The sequence below is a fragment of the Nicotiana tomentosiformis genome, chromosome 2 (genome assembly GCF_000390325.3).
Source record: "Nicotiana tomentosiformis chromosome 2, ASM39032v3, whole genome shotgun sequence".
NCBI classification, from domain to species: Eukaryota; Viridiplantae; Streptophyta; class Magnoliopsida; order Solanales; family Solanaceae; genus Nicotiana; species Nicotiana tomentosiformis.
In genome coordinates, this window is record NC_090813.1 from 98,062,903 (window position 1) to 98,086,055 (window position 23,153).

Genomic DNA, 23,153 nt, shown 5'->3' on the forward strand with positions numbered 1-23,153 from the left:
AGTTGGTTATACGGTTCTATATTGGACATTGTAATTAATTATCTTATCACGTTATGACTTTATCAGTCAAACATGTAAAATTTAATTTCTACTGGATTTAAGTTATATCTATTAAAAGTATAAAGATTTTGCATTATTACTACTATAGTTTAACATGTATACCAGGTTATTTGCCATATTTACTAAGTTACTACGTAACCTAACACTATTGAATTAGTAAGACTTATCACTAATTTTCCTCCATGATCAATTCTCCCACAACCCATTCCAACATGCACCATCAATCAGCGGCGGATCTAAAGGTATGAGTATGAGTTAACGAGAACCCAATAGGTTTTGGCTAGATTCAGTATTTGTATTAAAAAAATCATTCAATGTATAAGAATATTTAGTTGGAAACCCGTCCTTTAGTCCGGTTATTAAAATATATTAGTTTAAAGTTGATATATGAACTCATAAACTTAAAATCCTCGATCCGCCTTTGCCATCAATACTCAATTTACATTTTATTTAAATTACCACAAATCTACATCGAATATAAAAAAGATTTAAAATTTAGGTCATTCCTCTTTACTAACAAGCCTAGTCAACATTGGTAAGGGTCAAGTGTTAAAATGTCAAATTCAACGTAACGAACTCAACCAACGTTAGGATATGTGAAGTGGGGCAGATGAACAAGACCAAATTAAAAGGCCTAGGCTATAATAAGGGCATTAAACACCAAGATTTTTAGATGAGATCAGATTTACATATGATTCCTTATTTCCCACGCCTCCCATAAGATTTCGATATTTGCAGATTCGTTCGTTGGCAAATGGCAAATGGCAAATCCAACCAAACTATTTAATTTCCAGTGAGTGGCTTTTACATTTAAAATAATGTTTTGAAACTATAAATTAGACGCGCCTTTCTTGCTCTGTAGTAGATATTCAAAATTCTTTGGAACTCAAAACATGTGGAGATCCAAGAATAAAATCTCTTCAAGATTTTGACTACATCTTATTAAGTGTTGTCAAAATTGATTATAGAAGAGATTAAAATACATGAAAACGTACAATCTTTGTAATGAGATTGGATACACATACACCTGGACAATTTATGTGTTAAGTTACATTTATATTACTGTATAATGGTATGTTGGCTTCTATTTATTTAGAAAGTTCAGGTCTATAGCTATAATGAGTCTCAATTTATCGATTTATTTATAGACTAAATGTACCTAAATTTATCGCACATAAATAGGACGCATGCCTTATATCTTATAGCATGCCAAACATGTATGTCACTCCAATGATAGGGGAATTCTTCATTGTTGACAAAAATAAATGGAACTTGATTCCGAAACTTTTATAATTCTTATGATTTTTATTTTTAAAGCAATCACATCCACTTGACTCAAAGAATAGTGAGGTTAAACAATCAATAGTATGTAAAAGAAAGTAATGAAACAAATCATTATGCTCCCTTCACTATAAATTAAATTTCACCTTCTTTTTGAGTCATTGCAAAAAAATATGTCTCATTTTCTTGGGACAATTTTTTTTAATCGTATATTGTTCCATCAAAATTTAATTAAGACCTCATTCTAAAAGTGACAAGTTTTCAATTACATTTCAAACAGCGACTAAATTTTAGAAATTGCAAAAATTGATCATCCCACCATTTCTACAACATCAAAATTTAAATTAGTGGATCGAGGCAGCCATAAGGGTGATTTGCACAAATACGATACTTTTGTGTCACTTTTGATTTTTTGACCTCACTTGTCCCATGTGCAATACTTTAAAGTTCAACTTTTAACTTTGACCTTAAAGGTTTGCCCATGGAGTAAGCGCGGATCAAAAAGTTAAGATCATCCATTTTCAAGATCATTGAGTTAAATTTCTTGCAGCCATAAATGGTTGGTAGCCCATTACATCTCATCATTCAATGAACCAGACTTGCGAGTATAGATCAATTTGAGCCCAAAAGTCTCTTAAGTAAAATCCAACGAGATATAAGCCCAACTAATTACTTAGCCCAATGGGCCTGCGAAATAAGTTCAAGCTCCTTGCGACATTCTTGTTTCCTTTGTGAAGAATTAACCCAAATAGCCGTCTATCCAATTGCTTAAACTAAAAATAGCCGTTGAGTGTATAATATATGCATAATTTATATATTATATGTATATAATTATGTATATGACTAAAAAAAGTAAACAATAAATATGGTCGGCTATTTGCGTAAAGATAACCCTTTATTTGTCAGCATAACTTTCCCAGGCTCAGAAATAATCACTAACTTTCAGTTCACAGCAAAATGAATGGCCACGAGAAAGCAGTAATAATATGAATGGTTGAAATCCAAGTTCCATAATCAGTAAGCCCCACTTCCGAATTCCTCCCAACTGCAGCATCTGCAAAGTTATTTCCTTTCAACTCTCTACTCTTCAAGGTATGCTCTTCTGAATTCTTGAGACTGATTAATGAGCTACTGCTTCAGTATCCTTTGCTTTCCTCTGTTTTATCTTTGAAAAAGCAAGAATCTTAGAGGGGTTTACTTAATCATCAATGTTTGATTAAATCTGAATTTTGGGGTTTTGTTGGTAAATTTCTCTGAACAAAATGCCTTATCTAAATGTCTGGTCTTCAAGGAGTAATTCTAGTATGTTACCTCATATGGAATTAGAGTTGGCTTCATCTTCTAGTTCAGTTTTTACAAGACTTAGAGCTGAAAGTTGGGTTCTTGCATACTCTTTGTCACATAATTCAAGCTGTGATCATGTATCAAGAAGTGTTATTTATCCAAAGAATAAGACTAAGTTCAGAAAACAAGAAGGATTCTTTCCTTTTCGCCGCGGAAAGAAGGATTCTTTTGGCCCATCTTTTGCATTGACACAGGCCTCTGAAGAGCATGCTATTGATTGTGATGTAATAAAACAAAGTTCACAATCTTTCTCTAGAGGGGAAGGTGGGGTTGAGGGTTTCAGTTGTGTTGTATTGGAGGAAAAGAGGGTCTTGACTCATAATTATGATGATGATGATGATTGTGGTGTTAAAAGTGAGGAGGAAGATGTAGGAAGAGTAAAAGGCGAGAAGGTGGACGTTCGAGCTCTAGCAAAGAGCTTGCACTTTGTCAAAACTGCTGATGAGGTAGATGAAGTTCTCAAAGATAAGGTAGAGTTGCCCCTTCAAGTTTACTCATCTATGATTAGAGGTTTTGGCAAAGATAAGAAGTTAAACTCTGCAATGGCGCTCGTCGAGTGGTTAAGTAGGAGGAGCAATGATAATATTGGTTCCGTTAGCTTAAATGTATTCATTTATAACAGTCTTTTAGGTGCCATAAAGGAGGCGGGGAAGTATGATGTTGTTGATAAAGTGATGGATGATATGGTATCGGAAGGAGTAAATCCTAATGTTGTGACGTACAATACTTTAATGAGAATTTATATAGAACAAGGTCGGGAACTTGAAGCTCTCAATCTTTTCAAAGAGATGTCAAAGAAGGGACTCTTTCCTAGTCCTGCAACTTATTCCACTGCCTTGTTTGCTTATCGGAGACTTGAAGATGGACTTGGCGCTATAGCTTTTTTTGTTGAGACAAGAGAGAAATATCAAAATGGTAAACTAGGAAATATTGAAGAAGAAAACTGGGAGTCTGAATTTTCCAAGCTTGAGAATTTCACAATTAGAATTTGCTACCAGGTGATGCGGCAGTGGCTGGTAAAGGGCGAAAACTCAAGCACCAATGTTCTGAAACTACTAGCGGATATGGATAAGGCTAGGCTCCTACCTAGTTGTGCAGAATATAAACGCCTCGTGTGGGCGTGTACCCGTGAAGAACATTATGTTGTAGCAAAAGAACTGTATAATAGGATAAGAGAGAGGGACACAGAGATTAGCTTATCCGTCTGCAACCACATCATTTGGTTGATGGGTAAGGCGAAGAAATGGTGGGCAGCTCTCGAGATTTATGAGGATTTATTGGACAAGGGGCCAAAACCAAACAACATGTCATATGAACTCATAGTTTCTCATTTTAACATACTATTGAGCGCGGCCAGAAAAAGAGGTATTTGGAGATGGGGTGTCAGGTTGCTGAATAAGATGGAAGAGAAGGGGCTTAAACCAAGCAGTAGGGAATGGAACGCAGTGCTTGTCGCCTGTTCCAAGGCTTCAGAAACATCCGCTGCAGTACAGATTTTTAGGAGAATGGTCGAAAAAGGTGAAAAACCGACAGTTATCTCCTATGGAGCATTGCTGAGTGCTCTAGAGAAAGGCAAGCTCTACGATGAGGCCCTTCAGGTTTGGAAACATATGATCAAAATGGGTGTTGAGCCAAATTTGTATGCCTATACTATTATGGCATCAATTTACACTGCCCAAGGGAAATTTAACATAGTTGATTCAATCATCAAGGAGATGGTTTCCACTGGAGTTGAGCCTACAGTTGTCACGTTCAATGCTATCATCAGCGGATGTGCTCGAAATGGTATGGGAAGTGTTGCGTACGAGTGGTTCCATCGTATGAAAACTCAAAACATAACCCCCAACGAAGTTAGCTATGAGATGCTAATTGAGGCACTCGCAAATGATGGCAAGCCGAGGCTGGCATATGAGTTGTATATTAAGGCTCTAAATGAAGGCCTATCTCTTTCTACAAAGGCTTATGATGCAGTCATATCGTCTACACAAGCAAATGGTGCGAGTATTGATCTAAGCATTCTCGGCCCGCGTCCACTAGAAAAAAAAAAAAGAGTGCAAATCAGGAAAAACTTGTCAGAGTTCTGTAATATAGCTGATGTTCCTAAAAGAAGCAGACACTTTGACAGGGAAGAAATTTTTACTGCTCAGACAAAAGGAAAATGATAAGCCCAACTTTATATTGCTAGTGTGTGTAGTATCTGCTCTTGAAAACCCAACTCAAAGGTATACAACTCATTCTTTATATGTTGTGCTGCTTTCAACAAAGAGTATATGCCTCCTCTTGTGCAAAGCTACATAGTAAAGATAACTCTGATTGAATTTAGATGCAAAGTCAGGCCCTTTGTCAGTTTACATTTTCACTCCATTATAATACAATGCCTCCCTCTATTTTGAGTTCTCATCGAAGGGCCCAACGGATACCTAAAGAAAGAGCTGGAAAGTGTGATTCTTGATCCACTAATATTGTTCCATTGTACTGGAAAAAAAAAAGTAATGAAAGTTGAAAACTTTACAGTGTTTTTGAGTTGTTTCCATCCAGATACAATATAGAATTGCAGCTGGAATTAAAGGAATTATGCCACAACTAGCAGGTATACTATGAGGAAGCATAATTTATTCTTCTAGTACAAGTTCCAAAAGGTTGAAAATGCTTAGCAGAATAGATTCTTTGCGGTAGCTTCAGTTAACAAATGTTTGCGTAGGTATAGAAGATGAAAGTGAATGATACGATTGAATAGATGGTATTATTCAAATATCGAATATACTCCAAGAATAGAATAAAAAGAGATCCTCTACACTGGACATGAAAATGCTAATCAAATGGATATTTATCTTTTACTCCTATAAACTGACTGTACAAGTTAGTTTATATTAACCTTTTATAATTGAGTATTCACTTGACGTCTATGTTACGTGCTGTTATTTGTCCTCATGTGAAAAAAAAAACTTCATGATCAAAATACAGAAATTAAACTCTAATCAAAAGTGAATCATTGAAGGGTTGCTAACCACTAGGAAAGAACTGCACTGGAAACACAAATTCTGTAGCAAAATCTTGCCGATAGTCAATTAATATCTCGACTTCTAATATCTAGTTTTCTTTAAATTATTGTTCATTATTACTGGTACTAGCAGAGTAGTATATTACTCCATCTGTCTCATATTATCTGTCATGATTCTCTTGTACACACCCTTAAGAAAAATTAATTAGGATGGGATTTTGACTGCTTTACCCTTATTCATGTCTTAATATTTAATCTTTCTTGATTGGTATTTGAACAAAGTTAGGTGTATGCTGTGTTTTAAAAGGCTTTTTGGGACTCGCCCTGGGGCGGGACACTATCAAAATGTCTTGAGATTTATGTGTGAGGCTTAGTTCTGTGAGACTTACGCCCTAAGCGCCCAGTTGTGCGCCCTAAACACGCCTAACGCTCAACGCTCGTGACTTGCCCCGCAAGTCCTATGCAAATCATGTGTTGAATTCACTAATTAACACTATTGACTCTCAAAATTCTTCAAATGAATGATTAAAGTTCTTTTTATCTATAGGAATATGAAAAATGTGAATAACTCAAACAACAAACGATCGTATTGCATATTTACTAATTGAGAATATCGTGAGGGTGAATATCATTTGAATATCTCTTCTGAAATAGATAACCAAAATTTATATCTTTACTTGATAGCTCTTCATGTCTTAGTTCTTTGTCTCACTAAATTATTATATATTTATTATTTTACTCTTTAAAAATAATTTTATATTTCTCGTGAAGGAGTAATAATTTAAATTATAATGTAGATAAAATTTATTGAGTATTTACTTTTAAGGAGGTAAAATATGCAGTTTGATAATAATTTTTAAGAAATTATGATTTTTAATCGTTTGAAAGTTAAGAGATTGTAGTAAATTTATATTTCATAGTAACTTTAACAGTATTGCATTATTTATACTTGTAAAACACACTAGATGTTTTATTTTATAAGAATTTCTTAAATTCTTTTTAGTTTTCATGAACTTTTAATGTATCTTTTATATTTTTTTTGGTTATAATGCTATATTATTAATTCATAAATTTAAAAAATTAAAGATCCATGGGGCTTACGCCCCATGTCTCGAGACTTTCGCCTCACCCCGCCTCACGCCTCACGCCCCCGCTTTTTAAAACACTGGTGTATGTAGTCTTCAAGGATAATTATTACTAAGGGTAAAAAAAGGAAAAAGATAATCAATTTTGTCTTGAACTTCTAAAGTGACAAATAATTTGAGAAAACTATTTTTAATAAGCACGACTGATAATAGTACTATTATCATTATTACGACTTCCTATATCTAGTCTTCTTTAAACTTTACTACACAATTCAGTATTAAAAAGTTATGGACATTTCGAGCTGCCTAAGATATATAATTTTCAGATATTAATTCTTTCTTCGTTTCAATTTTATATGACACTCTTTTAATTTCATAATGTTTCAATTTGAATCGATATTATTCCATTTGTAAAATGTTTTCACAAAATTATAAGAATTTAAATTCATTTAGTAATTCAAATTTTAAACTCTAATATAATGTTTTCAATAATACATAGTCAAATTAATAACTTAAATTTTAAGTCCACTCAAATATGTTAGGGAGTATAATAATTCTCGCCAGAGCTCTTAAGTGATTCTTGGAAGTTTGTATTATGATTTGATTTATATTTACTTAGATCTGAATGATGTCCTCTTAACAACCAACACCAACATCATTAATCAAACATTTTGCATTCTGAATTATGCTTTAGAGTGAGTGAACTTCAAGTCTTACCAAACAAACTGCATTGTCGTATTACGAAATCAAACTCGTATTATACGCGCATTACCAAAAGTTTCCTTAAAATGTTTTGAACGCTAAAACATATATACAATAACAACAACAATCCAGCATAATCTCACTAGTGGGGTCTGTGGAGGGTAGTGTACCATGGGGTAGAGAAGCTGTTTTTGATAGAACCTCGGCTCGTTCTCTCCAAGAACTCCCAACCTTGCTCTTGGGTGACTCGAACTCACAACCTCTTGGTTGGAAGCGGAAGTTGTTCACCGCTAAAAGGAATATATGAATGTCCTAAATTGGTACTGAAAACTATCTCGATCTCAAAATACAAAACTCCACTGCTGCACCTGTCAGCAAAGCTGAAAATGATATTATATTATAGAATAAAAGAAAAAGGATAAGAGTAATAAAGTAGTATTCCATAATTAAAAAGTAGCACTTGAATACCTTGCTTTCAAAACGCTATCAAATTTGTTTTTTTCTTCTTCTTTCTTATTCACAGGCTCCAAACGCAATTGGTAGTATTTGGTTACCACTTTATTATCCCCAATATTTGACAGTTAACCAACTTTTTTGTTCATAAATCCTCAAAACCCACATCATAATTTCCATTTCACGTCCAGTTTTCACGAAGACTCGATTTTTCATTAAAAAGATGAGTTTTTTGGTTGCATTTTCCAAGTTTCATTGCTTGTGATAAAGATCCAGTGGTTCTTGATTTAGCTAAAAAGCATTAGGAATGGAACCCCCAAGGGGGTTTCTGGCTTCTTTGTGGAACTTCATCTGTTTCTTGCCTTACTTCATTGGCCTGCTTATTCTCGGTGTTTTGAAAGGTTTTCCTTCAATTACACTCCTATTTACTGTTCAATGTTGTTGCTTCTTTCATTTCCTCTTAAATTTGGTTAAACATACTGTTAGTCACTGTGTTTTTGGATAGCACCCTTTCTTTCTGTTCTAATCATTTGTGCATTTACCCCCCCCCCCCCCCCGGCCCGCCCTTTCTTTTTCCTTAATCTTTTGTCTATCAAGGCTTGAACATATGAGATGAAATCACATACCGGCTCTGTTTCAATTTTTATGTGAATCTATTTCTTTTTTAGTCTGTGTAAAAAAGAATGACCTCTTTACTTATTTGTAAACAATTTACCTTTACACAATGAATTATAGCCCCATAAAATATATGTGTTCAAAAGTATTCTCTTTTCTTAAACTCCGTGCCCAGATGGGTTCACATAAATTCAGAGGGAGGGAGTAGTATTTTTGTCTCCGCTAGAATTTGAGCATAAGACCTCATGGTTCTCAACTCACTTCATTGACAACTAGGCCGCGCTTATTGCAGAACATTCTTTAATACTTACTGATTATGCTAGTTTCCATATATTTCCTTCAAATATGATTAGGACCAACTGCCAGATTAACTTTGGCTTTGGTTTTGCAAGTTCTTTCCCTTTACAATTGAGGCATCGTCTGCCAATATCGATACAAATTTGGTCTACATTGTCAATTCTTACCCTTGATTACTCTGTATTAATGTTATTATTATTCCGAAGTTATTCTCCTTGACTATGAAGAGAAATGACAGGGTTGTGCCCCTTACTTTTGGCAAGTGTCACTTTATGCCGGTTAATCGTCGTTTTATGCTAGTCTTTGTAATCTATTTTTTCCAAATGACGGTGGTGCCCGGCCAGCTTGTGCGCACCTCAACTAATTCTAATGGGTACCTGCCAGTGTTGTTAAAGGCTCATTTGAGGCGCGCTTAAACCCTGAAGCTCAAAAAAGCTCAGGGTATGCGCTTCGCCTCACTTAGACTGCACTTTAATAGGGTAGGCAAGGCACTAAGGCCCACGCCTCATTGTCAATTAGTTCTATCTTGAACAGAGTGGTACAAAACACTAAATATAATTGGCTAAAGATATTATAAATTTTAAAGGAAATCATTATGAGTGAACTTGTTACTTTTTTTCTTGCATTACATATATAATTCTATTTTTTTTCTTCGTTGTGCCTTTTTTAACTAAAGCCCACACTTTAATTGCACTTTGCACTTAAAAGCCCTGATAGACCTGTGTGCTTTTTAACGCTTTTCGCCTTTGACAACACTAGTACCTGCTACCTCCTACCAACATAGGTACTGGGGAACTACGCCACTAAGGCTTGGGCAAATGGAAGAAATTACCTAGTGTTTTTGTCTCCGCTGGGATTTCAAATATGATGTGTACTAAGTGCCAGATTAACTTTAACTTTGGCCTTGCAAGCTGCTTGCCTTTACAAGTGAGCCATTGACCACAAATGTCTATACCATTGTGGTCTACATTGTGAAATCTCGCCCTTGATTACTCTGTATTAATGTCATTATCGTGCCAAAGTTTTTCTCCTTGACTATGAAGAGAAATGACAGGTTTTTGCCACTGACTTTTTGCAGGTGTCATTTTGTGCCCATTGATCCTCGTTATAGTCACTGTCGGAAACTCTGCCCTTATTTTGGGTCTTTGGCCTGTGCACCTGTTCTATACGTATTACTGTCTATGGAGGTGCATTCTTTAGCTATTGTGGTTCATGGTTAACCTCATGTATCTAAAGATACTAATTTTTAGTGACTTCCACCTTGTTTTATGAATTGCAGCTCAAAGCAATTAGGTCCAGCTTTAAAACTTGTGGTAAGCATATGTGTCATTATTATTTTACTTTTGTGGCCGTTGATTGGATTTGCAAGCGGCATTGTTGGTGGGGCAGCTTATGGCTTCCTTTCTCCTGTGTTTGCCACTTTCCAAGCTGTGGGTGGAAAGAAGACGAATGCCTTCTTTCACAGTATATATGTATGTCTTAAGTGGTTTCTATTTCCTACACTGCTTACATCTCATCTCTTCTTTTGGCTTCGAGTTTCTTAACTGCTTCATTGTTGATGGTAGGATGGGACTTGGGACACGGTGAAAGGAAGCTTTACTATTGTTAGGGATGTGAGGGATGTTTTATACCATTCCTACTTCTCGATCATGGATGATTTGCGACTTCAAGGACCTCCTGGTGGAAAATACTATGAGATCAGGTTTTGCAGAATTACCTATCTCGATGTTCTTTTTCCACTTTTTGCCCCATTTGAAGTTGGAAAATTTTCTGTATATTATCATATGTCAATCTTTCAATATCAAAGAGTTTCAGATATCTGGTTGGTATGCGAACTCAGTTAGTGAAGTATCTACACTGGTGCTGAAAAATACAATAAAGCCGCTTTTTGGTGTTTTAACTTCTGCCTCTAAAGCATCTTAAATACTCCATCTTTCCCCTTTGGTTTGATCTATTTTTGAATTAGTTCATTCCAAAAATATGTCCCTGTTACTAAATTGGCAAACTACACAAAAGGAAAGTTAAATAGGAGTATGTAATAGTTACTGTTTATAGCATCTTCATACCTCTTTACATCTTCCACCTATTCTATTAAAACATATTTCTACCAAAAACTAATTCAACAACACTGTCAAAGAAATTTTCTTGAACTCAGTAGGAGTCAAGTTAGTTCATCAAAATGTTATTGAGGGATAATTTACGAAAAGGAAGAAAAGGAAGTAAGCGTCTGTACTTGATTGCACGTATCTTTTCTCATCACTAGCAGATCTTCATGTGTCAACGTTTCAACCTTAAAACACTTATTAAGTTTCTCTTAATTCTAACAATACGAAAAACATTGACCCCCTGGGTTTTCTAGCTGTATTAGGATTACCGGAATGAGATCAAGATGTTATTCTACTTGTCCGTCAGTCAAAATCTCCATGCTCTATGACAGAACAGAAGTAAAGATGTACAAGATGTTATTCTACTTATCAGCAAGTCAGAATCTCCCTCTCTGTGTCAAACAGAAATACAGATGCAGTAGTTTTTGGAAATTTTTAGTACTTTGCTATAACTCCTTAGTTTAAGTTGGATCTTGTAGGTCTTTGCACTTAAGATATTAGCATTTTTAAAAGTCTCCTGTTTTCCTTAACAAGAGTGTTCATCAATTATCATGGATTCGACTTATGCTGTTTAGCTGCTAGCATATGTTGGGGGGTTTGGCTGGTTAATTATTCTTCATGAGAGATTTATTTTTTGCTCAGAAGTTACTTTTCAATCTATTACAGGTTGCTTTATATACCTTTGGCGCTAGTAGCCGTAGCACTAGGACTCCTGGTTGACATACCGACGATCACAGTAATTGCTGCTTGCAAATTTCCTTACATGCTTTTGAAGGGGTGGCGTCGCTTGTTTCATGATTGTATAGGTCGAGAAGGACCTTTTCTAGAGACCATCTGTGTGCCATTTGCTGGTCTTGCTATCTTACTCTGGCCAATGGCTGTTGTTGGGGCATTCATTGGATCAATGTTAGCAAGTATCCTCCTCGGTGCTTATTCAGGAGTAGTTGTATATCAGGTGAAGTTCCCTTTTTGTTTCAAGGACCTCAAAATTGTCTCTTGCGTTTTATACATTTCCTGAACTGCTAATGTTTTACCAATGCTTTCTACGTCAGGAGTCTTCTCTTTGGTTGGGGCTTTGCTATATCGTTGCTTCCTTGTCCATATATGATGAATATAGCAATGATGTGCTAGATATGCCAGAAGGATCCTGCTTTCCTAGGTTCCGATAGCTACAACCTTTTAACCTCAATACCTTTGATAATTGACAAATGTATATTTAATTTCAAATAATTTGACAGTTGCCGTATATCTGTGGTATTCATATAGGCCTCGGTACAGAAAGAAGACTGCATCAAGAACCAGCTCTCGTTCAGCTTCTTTCTCAAGGCCTGAATCTTTCAAAAATCCACCATCTCGTACGAACTCCATCAATGCTCCCATGGTCGAGTTGAAGCCCCTCGAGGTATAGTTATTTTGCTTTTGTGATGCTTCACCAGAACCTGGCTGTGAAGTTTTGGTGCTAATTTTGCACTCTAACATATATTACTACTCTAGCTTCTTGATGGCTTATTCACGGGCTGTCAATATCATGGGGAAATCATGGTATCTAAAGGAGTAATTACACAAAAAGACATTGAAGATGCCAAGTCTAATAGAGATAGTGGTCAAGTCATTAGCATTGGTTTGCCTGCCTATTGCATCCTTCAGACCCTTATACGTTCTGCCAAAGCCAACAGCGCTGGTCTTTTGATAAGTAAGTCAAATATGCAAGTATTGACTGTTTAATGTAGAATTGGGGTTTTTATACCAAAAGGACTAATCATGTAAACCTTGTTTATACAGACGACGATGGTACCGAAGTAACCAGCACAAACAGGCCCAGAGATACATTCTATGAGTGGTTTCTCAATCCACTCTTGATCATCAAAGACCAGATCAAAGCTGAAAATATTTCCGACAGCGAAGAGGAGTACCTTGGCAAATTGGTTTTGTTGAGTGGTGATCCTGAGAGGTTGAGGAATTCAAATATTGGATCACCACCTGAATCTGATCTGAGGCGAGCTGAGTTTGAGGCGTTAGCTCGAAGGTGATAATCCGTGAAATATAGCATCTTGATTTTGTTACCACTTACAGCATTCTGATTTTGTGTTAACGCTCCTGCTTTTGTTATGAAGACTACGAGGCATCACAAAATCTATATCAAGATATCCAACATTCAGGCGCCGCTTTGAGAGTAGCATCAGGATTATCTTAGAAGAACTAGCCAAGAAGAACGGTGATGGTAGAAAATCAGAAGATTCAGGACCTCAAAAAGTTCCCAGGTCAAAAAGCATGTTTGTTCGCATGTTTAGCGATAAATCTTTCAAGAACAGAAATGGAAACAATGGATATGATCAAGAGGCTCAACTGGTAGATGCTTACAGAAATGTTGAAATCCAATGATAATATGTATAGCATTAACCATTTTCTGGTATTTATCTTCGGTTTAGGTGTTAATCTTATTTTTCCTTGTTGACATGATTGGATTTGCATGAGAATCCTAGTAGGAATAGGTTAGAGTGATTTCTTTTCTGCTGATGCTTTAGAATGAGCATGTGTTGTAAAATTGGCAAAAGAAGTAACCTTCCTTTCTTTTTTAATTTAAGGATAAAACTTTCTCCTTCTTTTGGAGGTAGAAACTAGCATGCTTTGTTTAATTTGTCTCTGCACTTTCAGAGTTTCATTCATCAGGTTTTAATTTAAAAAAATATGAGCACGAATTTGACAGCTATAGTTAGTCTGAAAACTTTTATGAGGTGATAAAAAATTAACTACATTTTTCTTTGTCCGATGCTACTTCCTGCTGCAAATGAATTTTATATTTCTTGGATAAAGTTTATGAATCTGCGTATTAGTTAGCATTCCAGTTCTTTTTCTGTACTTAATACTTTCTTCTTGTTCCCCTTATTTAGAGGTAGAACAAGGTTGAGAATGTAACATCGTCATAATTTAGCCAATATTTTCAAAAAACATATAAAACCTCACCTCAATCTTGAAATGATAAGATATGCTCGTTTACAGTTGGGTAAAATTTTTTACAATCAAACTGAGCGAAATTGTCAAAGGATTATCTTCTAATACTTGAGACTGGAAAATCCAATAACAATTGTAATATCACAATTCTCAGAGAAATGAGTTTGGATACAATTCAAACCTATTCAAAACAATGAATTATCTGTTATATATTAAAACATAAGGTAATTCATTGGTTCAAATAAGCAAACACCAAGATTAAATCTCATCCTGTAACATCAAACTCAAAGAACAAATACAAACAGAATCATTCTCAATTACTTGCCCTGGAAAATGGTTCTTTTGGCTAGACATAATAGAGATCTGAGAACTCGAATTTCTTTTGGACTACTCTTGATTCAAACAACCTACAGCTAAGAACGCACAAGAACGAGATCAGGCTTGTTTAATAAGAACAAGTCCAACCTTCTTGTTGCATTATCAGAATTAGCATTACCCAATTGGAAACAGGAACAGAAAGAAGAAGATAGGAATTCAGCTATTCAGACTCAAAGATAAGGGATGAGGTGAGGAAGGTGCTTTCTATTCCTTCTTCCTGGAGTCTTTCATCTGCCCCCTCTTCCGAATTCCCATGCAAAACTTCAGGCGCCAAGCATCAACAATCGACTCTGGCAATGAATATATCAAACCCCACAGAAGAGAATGGGGCCAGTAAGGCGTACACCTTGGCTCATAACCTATCCATCGCAGGCCAGCCCGAGCATAACCATCAGTCGAGGGAACAAAAAATGAAGATCTTTTGATCGACGCCATTTTTGTTGCCACATACAACGGCACCTATATTTGGAGAAGAAAGAATGATGTTACATGAAGTGAAAATAGTTCAGTACACATTATATAACTTCCTGACACAGAAGATATGGCAGTTTTAAACAGAGAAAGGAAAATTAAGAAAATGTAAAGGAGGAGGTCAGAATGTCCTCCAACTTTGATAAGAGCTTGTTCAGCGCATTTGTTGATGAAGTTGAACTAGACGCCACCAGACAACTTCATTTACCATAAAAAGAAGTTGCTCCTAATGCTTAGTAATAATAGAAGAGCAAGTTGTAGGTAGAATTCTGATTTATATTTATCAAAAATACATGAATTAAAAAATTCAATGTTATAATATCAACAATATTCCAATTTCCCCATCATCCCCCGCCACACACTTAGCCTCACATCTTCATCCATAATGAATAACTAGTAACAATAAACTCTTCAAGCAAACACCCATATGTGGTGCCCTTTCTAAGATTTGGATATAAAGACTATATTTTTATGCTTCTATTGTGTATTTCAGATTGTGGAATAAATTTATCAAAGAGCAAAAGACAGCAGATAAAAGGCCTTCCACTGAAGTACCAAGAACAAAAGTAGAATCCAGAGTGTTAGGATATAACACATTTAATAATCTTCACATAGGACTTATACTCTAGCATAACAAAATTCAACAACTTTCATATTGACAAGAAAATGGGATCAAAAGACAGTAAGTGCAGCCAAATGATCACCCTGATATGTGGAGTGATTATGGTCCTAATCCAAAAATATTGGGACTCTGTAGTTCCAGACTCATAACTATTAAGAAGTAATATCCTGTAAGTCCTAAGTAAGTTTAAACTTTTTCAGTCAAGTAAATTTTTTTTATACCATGCTATACGTGGGGGTTACTTAAGGACAAGAATAAGTGTGTAGAAGCATGGAGCTCATTAGACCGGGCATGAAGGACAATTCCTCATCCAAATCCAAACAACACAAGATACCAATACATTAATCATGTGGTGAGTCATATAAAAAATACCAAATGAAGAAGCAGATAAACTCTGGTTTACAATAAAAAAGCAAAAAAAAAAAACTGCAAGTGAACAAAGTGTATAACATATACCTGACATTGCACATCAATCCCACTCTTCTTGTACTCTACATACAGGCATCTAGAGAACTGATCAACGTATCTGAAAAATAGATCCAACAAATCCACGCAGCACATAAGAATATTACGGAACAATAATATTATGTGCTTAAACATTCAAAATCTTGCTAAAACATCGTCAGTATCATAAAATGAGGAATAAGTGGGAAGCATTAAGTGAGAACTTTCATCTTTGTCATTTGCATGCCACATTGCATGGCATCAACTTTGCATAGATTGCATGTCAAGTTATTTCTTAAGAAAGCACTATCTTCCAACTTCTTAGGTTTACCATCCTTCGAATTTCAGCAATGCACTGGCTTCAAGTTGAAGGGGAGCCTTGGAGCAACAGTAAAGTTGTACCTGTGTGACCTATAGATCACGGGTTCGAGCCGTGAAATCAGCCACTGATGCTTGCATCATGGTAGGTTGCCTACGTCACACCCCATTGGGGTGCGGCACTCGCCCTTCCCTAGACCGCCGTGAACGCGGGATGCTTCGTGCACCAAGTTGTCCTTTTTACCTATGTTGCGCGGACTCTCCAAAATGCTGCCGCACCCGTGTCAAATCCTCCAAAAATACACTACTTTTGAATGATCCGACACGCACCCAATGACATTTTTGGAGAGTCCGAACAACATAGCTTTTTACTGGCTTCCAGTTGCTAACTAAACACCCTATTTTTTGGTCTGTGGAGAGAGGAAGGCCAACTGAGGAAATTGGTTGGTCAAGTGGGGTCACAAAGAAGAAGAGTGCATGGAGGAGCAATTACTAAGGGATACAACCACTATGGATATCTGTATGTATGTAGTAGACAGTTATGTTTGGAGGTGAAATTGGGATGATGGGAGGGCATTGAAGAAGAAAGAATATAAGAGCTACTAATTAATATAAAAGATTCATCGCAAAACAAGAACAAAGAGGTACTAATTAATATGATGTTGGATGTCATTCCTTGTACAGTAACCCAATCCCCATTCCCTATTTCCAGAATCAATTTAACTTCTACAGAAATTCATGTAACTTTACTGTCGGAACAAGTTGTCCTCTTTCTTTACTTTGCTTTGAGAAAAATAGAGGATATCCGGACTCATGTCATCCAATAATACAGCAAATTCCGGAAATGAGGACATCTCAGTATGCAAAGTGAACTGTCAAGTTTTTCACTTCAAACCTCCCCTTATATAGAGCTACCACATATGAAATCATACGCTTACAAGAGGGGTTGCTCAGATGGTCAGCACTCCCCACCTACAACCTCAAGTTCGTGGGTTCGAGTCACCAAAGGAGCAATAGCTCCAACAAAAGGGGATCAAAGGGGACGAGAATTAAAAAAAAAAACTTCATCCATAACACAAGTTTTATTTTGCGTGTGTACATTAACATGAATATCAACTCTTATAGTTTATATGCAAGAACTTTTACCAATTTCTAAATGGCTTTAAAGTTTATCAACTTATGTATAACTTTTGCCTTTTTCTACTAAGTTTCAACTAAGATGCAATCATTTTGCTACAATTCAATCCAAAAGGAACCTCAAAACTAACTATAACCTAAAATCTTATAAATTAGAATTTCCAAAAGAGAATTAAAGACAGATAAAAGCAGCTAAAGAGTGTGCAAAACTTACGCTTTAGTAGCAGCATAAACAGCATAAAGGGGATCAGAGGGGATAACAATTGCAGCACCAGAACCAATATTAACAATAGCACCTTTTTTCCTCTTCAACATACCAGGCAAAACAGCTTGAGTAACCTTAGTAGTCCCTTCCACATTAACTTTAATCAAATCAGCCAATAACTTATCATCCACTTCATGAAAAAATCTAGCATAAGGATACGAAACCCCAACATTATTAATCAAAACACCAACATCTAACCCTTCAATTGTCTCCTTAATCTTCTTAACCCCTTCATCCAAATCACCAGAAAAATCAACAACCACTGATTTAATCTGGATTTGTCCATACTTAGCCTTAATTGAATCAGAAACGTCTTTCAATTTATCAGGATTACGACCCACAAGAACTAAATTAAGTCCTTTTCTAGCTAATTGAAAAGCAAAGCCTTTTCCTATACCATCAGTGGGCCCAGTAACAAGTGCCCATGACCCATATTTCTTGAGATTTTTGCCAGGTCTAAGGAAATTAACATAGACCCATTTGAGAAAGATGATTGAAAAGCATAAGATTTTTAAAGAACCTAAAGAAAGAAGAAAAAGAAGCCAAAAAGGCTGAGATTTGAGCTGATGATAGATGCAAGTTTCCATTGTGTGATGTGCAAGTGGAACAGAAACAGTACAAGATTTGTGCAGCTAAATATAGATCTAAAGATTGGATTTTTGAGCGTTACGTACGAAGATTGGGGTTTAATATTAGCACAATCTATTGCACGTGGTTGGGCACAGCTGGGAGAATGGAACAGGGCTATGAGTGTTTAAAGAGCTACTATTGGATTTATTGTTAGGAGGAGACGGTTGGCCATTTAATAGGTGGCCAAATGGAAATTATTGTTTCGAAAGTCAAAGCTGGATCTTATATTATGGTTTGTTGAAGTTAGATGAACAAAAATTGGTATCGCCTTAGACTTAGGTGACCCATCCTGAGATACCAAATCTATTTCTTTTGGGAAAATCAGAAAAATACCCTGATTTAGAAAAATAGTCATTGTTTTAAACTAATCGAAATTTTATCATTTTTCATGTGAAGATAAAATTTGAACAAGAACATTTTTTAAAATCCGGAAAATTCCAGCATAATATGTTGGAATTCAAATTTTTTTTACATATGAGATTCCAGTATAATGTGATGGAATTTCATAATGTGTTGGAGTTCTAACATAATATGCTCGAAGTTTATATCCAGGAGTTCCAATGTCCAGCATATTATACTAGATTTTTTCGAGTGCTAGAGTTCCAACATAATATGCTAGAAGTTTATACATATGAGATCCATAACTCAGCATATTATGCTGAAACTTTCCGTGTTTCAGCAAAATAGTGATTATTTTCAATGACTTTGCAAACGCTGACTATTTTTCAATTATCAGTCACAAAACTGACTAACCCGTGCTATTTTCACATTTCTCTTTTGTGTGTAATCAAAGTATACAAAACTTGGTCCGAATTCGAATTTATATTGTGCAAATTCTTTAAAAATTAACTCTTTATCAGAAGTTTCTTTATTAAAGTCCGTTTTATTTTTGCGTTGGTTTTATTTTATTGTACAGGTAGTTATTTTTTAACATATTTCTGTGACTGCTTGGGAGTGAAATCCACTGTTAGTATTTCAACTGTTATGTATGAAATTCACTGTTAATATTCGGGCGATAAAAGATATGTATGATGGAGCTAAGACTCGGGTTAGGACTGTGGGAGGGAACTCGGAGCCTTTCCCGATAGTTACGTGTGATGACCCAAAAAGTCATCTTATGTTTTAGAACTCGAATCTACGCTCTTAAGCTTTAAAAATCTCATTTTATCCTCCTCGATTTGCGTGCGCAGTCCGAGCATGTTTCCGAAAAACTTTTATGTCGAAAATTGATGAAAATAAGAATTTTTGCCTTAAAAGTTGATTTTAATTGACTTCGGTCAATATTTTTGGTAAACGGGCCCGAATCCGTATTTTGACGGTCCCGGTGGGTCCGTATCGAATTATGGGACCTGGACGTATGCCCGGAATCGAATTCGGAGGTCCCTAACTCGAGTTATGAATTTTTGATAAAAATTTAAAAGTCTAAAAATTAATTATTTTTAAGAATTGGTTGATGTTTGGCACTGTTGATACCGAGTCCGTATTTTAGTTTCGGAGCCCGGTATAGGTCTAATATAATATTCATGACTTATCTGTGAAATTTGGTGAGAAACAGAGTTGATTTGACGTGATTCGAACGTCCGATTGTGGAAATAGGAATTTTAAAGCTTTCTTGAAAATTTCATTCGATTTGGTGCTAAATTCGTAGTTTTAGGTGTTATTTTGGAGATTTGATCACGCGAGCTAGTTCGTATGATATTTTTAGACTTGTGTGCATGTTTGGTTTGGAGCCCCGAGGGCTCGGATGAATTTCGGATAGGTTACAGGATGTTTTGGACTAAGAAAATCTGGTATTTTTGTTGTATCTGGTGTCTACTATGTTGCGCTTCGCGATCGCGTAGTCACTCTCATGATCGCGAAGGGGAAACTAGACTGGAGAGGATTTTACTCTACGCGAACGCGAGACCATGGTCGCGAACGCGGAGCATTGGGGGGGAGTTGCTCTACGCGAACGCGACCCGTCGAACGCGTAGCTTTAGCTAGGCTGGGCAGGGGACCTGGGAAACCCTATGCGAACGCGAGCCTTGTCTCGCGAACGCGAAGGCAAGGCGGGCTAAGCCTTCGCGAACGCGTAAGGCCTCCCGTGATCGCGTAAGTGCTTAGGAGGCTGCTCTTCGCGAACGCGACAGTGTTCACGCGATCGCGATGAACACTGTCGCCCAGCACTTAACAGAATCCGAAAACGAGAATTGGCCATTAACTCATTTTCTCAAAAATCAAACGGGCTAGAAACGATTTTCAAGAGATATTTTCTTCCTCAAAGTATTGGTAAGTGATTCTAAACCATTTTCTTTCAATTACCCATTATATTTCATGAATTTTCAACCTAAAATCTAGAGTTTTCATGATAAAATTAGGGGTTTGGGTAGAAACTAGGAATTTCAGAAATTTAGGGATTTAGACCTCAATTTGAGGTCGGATTCCAAAATTAATTATATATCCGGGCTCGGGGGTGAATGGGTAAATAGATTTTGGTCCGAACTTAGGGTTTTGACCAAGCGGGCCCGGGGTCGATTTTTGACTTTTTGGAGAAAAAATTGAGAAATTTAATTTATACAATATAATTAATTTCTTTAGCAATATTTGATATTATTGAGTCATTTTTGAATAGATAGGAGTGGTTTGGAGGTGAATTCTAGAGGAAAAGCTGTGATTGAGAATTAAGTGGCATTCGGAGCAAGGTAAGTATTGTGTCTAACCCTGACTTGGGGGAATTAGGAACCTCAGATTATTTGCTATGTGAAATTCATGTGAGCGGCGTATATGTGAGATGACGAGTACTTATGCGCCGCCAATTTACCTGTTTTTCCCTGTTTTCTCCCATTTTTCTTATATTGTCTCTTTCCTATGCCTAATTGTTACGTGTTTAGACTAGTGTTGTTAAATTGATCGTTCTTATCATGATTACGGATTCTCTGGTCATAATTGAGTATTTATTTCAAAGTTGAGATTGATATTGTGGAACCAAATGTTGAAGTAAGGCTTGTACTTGTTATTCTATCTCCTTGTCGTTACTTATACATTGCATTATGGTAAGGGAGAGTGTTAATGCACGAAGGGTGATGCCGTGCCATATTGTGAGTGTAAAAGCACGAAGGTGATGTCGTGCCATATTGTGAATGTAAAAGCACGAAGGGTGATGTCGTGTTATATTGTGAGTGTTAATGCACGAAGGGTGATGTCGTGCCATATTCCGAGTGTAAAAGCACGAAGGGTGATGTCGTGCCATGATATGAGAGTTAATGCACGAAGGGTGATGTCGTGCCGTTTCTATTGATTTTATGGTGAGATTGAGAGTAAAAGCACGAAGGGTGATGCCGTGCATATTTTTTTCTTTACTGTATTAGTTGTTTCTGTTGATTAGTAGTATATTGGTTGTTCCAATTATCATTCTGTTGTAGTTCCTTATCTCGTATTCCCCCCAGCATGTTTTTCCCCTCCCGATACTTCCTGTCTTGCTATTCATTACTGTTATTTGTATATACACTGTTAAATTATACAGGTTGATTTGTAGGTGTCTTGCCTTAACCTCGTCACTGCTTCGTCGAGGTTAGGCTCGACACTTACCAGTATATGGGGTCGGTTGTACTGATACTGTACTCTGCACTTTCTGTGCAGATTTTAGTACCGGCTCGGGTTGATCGAGATTTTTGCTATTGGACTACTATTCGGAGACTCAAGGTAGATCTGTCGGCGTCCACAGACCTTGAAGTCCCTATCTATCTTTTTTGTTCTACTGCTTCTTTTATTCATACAGTTGTATTTCTTTCAGACTATTACTTGTAGTAAATTCTAGAATGCTCGTGAATTGTGACTCTAGATCCGGGTGGTAGTAATTAATACAGTTTTTATATTATTTCGCACTTATTATATTTCATCTTAGCTAATTATTGTTATTTACTAAATGGAAATAAGGATTTGGTTTAATGATTCTGTAACGTTGGCTTGCCTAGCAAGTAAAATATTAGGCGCCATCAGGGTTCCGACGGTGGGAATTTCGGGTCGTGACATTACGGGGTTACACCAAGGATCTGCGCTCAGCCCGTTCTTATTTTCCCTGGCGATGGACGCACTGACACACCATATTCAAGGGCAGGTGCCATGGAGTATGTTGTTCGCTGATGATATAGTTCTGATTGATGAGATACGAGGCGGCGTTAACGAGAGACTGGAGGTATGGAGGCAGGCCCTGAAGTCCAAAGGTTTCGAGTTGAGTAGGACCAAGATGGAATATTTGGAGTGTAAGTTCGGCGATATGTCGGGGGAAGCGAATATGGAAGTGCGGCTGGATTCACAAGTCATCCCTAAGAGAGAGAGTTTTAAGTACCTAGGGTCTATTATCCAGGGAGATGGGGAGATCGACGGGGATGTAACGCACCGTATCGGGGTGGGGTGGATGAAATGGAGGTTAGCGTCTGGAGTCTTGTGTGACAAGAATGTGCTACCGAAACTTAAAGGTAAGTTCTATAGAGCGGTAGTTAGACCAGCTATGTTGTATGTGGTTGAGTGTTGGCCAGTCAAGATTTCACATATCCATAGGATAAAAGTAGCAGAAATGAGGATGTTGAGGTAGATGTGCGGGCACACTAGGATGGATAAGATTAGGAATGAGGACATTCGGGAGAGGGTGGGCGTGGCTCCTTTGGATGACAAGATGCGGGAAACGAGGCTTAGTTGGCTCTGACATGTACGAGAAGAGGTAGAGGGCGGCCTAAGAAGTATCGGGGCGAGGTGATTAGGCAAGACATGGCGCGACTTCAGATTTTTGAGGATATGGCCCTTGATAGCAAGGTGTGGAGGTCGAGCATTAGGATTGTAGGTTAGGAGTAGCGTGCGTGTATCCTCGTTGTGCAGGCTAGGCTGATAGTGTTTTTTCTAGGAGTGCTAGCGGTTTTTGTTGTGTTTCACATTTTTGATGTCTTTCACATTTTGGCCTTTCTATTTATTTACTGTCTTTTACGATATTAATTCTATTTTTCAGGTTTCTGTTGTT

At 36.8% G+C, this 23,153-nt stretch overlaps 3 protein-coding genes across 4 annotated transcripts; 2 read left to right on the forward strand and 1 right to left on the reverse strand.

The window, feature by feature from the left end:
• The first annotated feature begins 2,275 nt into the window (after positions 1-2,275).
• LOC104087943 (protein LOW PHOTOSYNTHETIC EFFICIENCY 1, chloroplastic-like) lies at positions 2,276-5,203 on the forward strand. Its single transcript, XM_009592542.4, has one exon. It carries the CDS (start codon positions 2,604-2,606, stop codon positions 4,845-4,847), a length of 2,244 nt encoding a protein of 747 aa, XP_009590837.1. The 5' UTR covers positions 2,276-2,603; the 3' UTR covers positions 4,848-5,203.
• Positions 5,204-7,935: 2,732 nt separating this feature from the next.
• Positions 7,936-13,579, forward strand: LOC104087942 (uncharacterized membrane protein At3g27390-like). 2 transcript variants are annotated; one of them, XM_009592541.4, is made up of 10 exons: positions 7,936-8,327; positions 9,917-10,025; positions 10,118-10,151; positions 10,404-10,540; positions 11,610-11,898; positions 11,996-12,102; positions 12,210-12,345; positions 12,438-12,636; positions 12,726-12,969; positions 13,058-13,579. In XM_009592541.4, the coding sequence occupies exons 1-10, from the start codon at positions 8,234-8,236 to the stop codon at positions 13,323-13,325; spliced, it is 1,617 nt and encodes a 538-aa protein (XP_009590836.1). In that variant the 5' UTR covers positions 7,936-8,233; the 3' UTR covers positions 13,326-13,579. The 2 variants fall into 2 exon arrangements, with proteins under 2 accessions (XP_009590836.1, XP_009590834.1); XM_009592539.4 differs by having other exon boundaries at positions 7,937-8,327; positions 10,118-10,310.
• Positions 13,580-14,079: 500 nt separating this feature from the next.
• Positions 14,080-18,359, reverse strand: LOC104087941 (very-long-chain 3-oxoacyl-CoA reductase 1). Its single transcript, XM_009592538.4, has 3 exons — positions 17,480-18,359; positions 15,823-15,892; positions 14,080-14,732 (listed from the first exon to the last, which is right to left on the reverse strand). Exons 1-3 carry the CDS (start codon positions 18,115-18,117, stop codon positions 14,478-14,480), a joined length of 963 nt encoding a protein of 320 aa, XP_009590833.1. The 5' UTR covers positions 18,118-18,359; the 3' UTR covers positions 14,080-14,477.
• Positions 18,360-23,153: the final 4,794 nt, after the last annotated feature.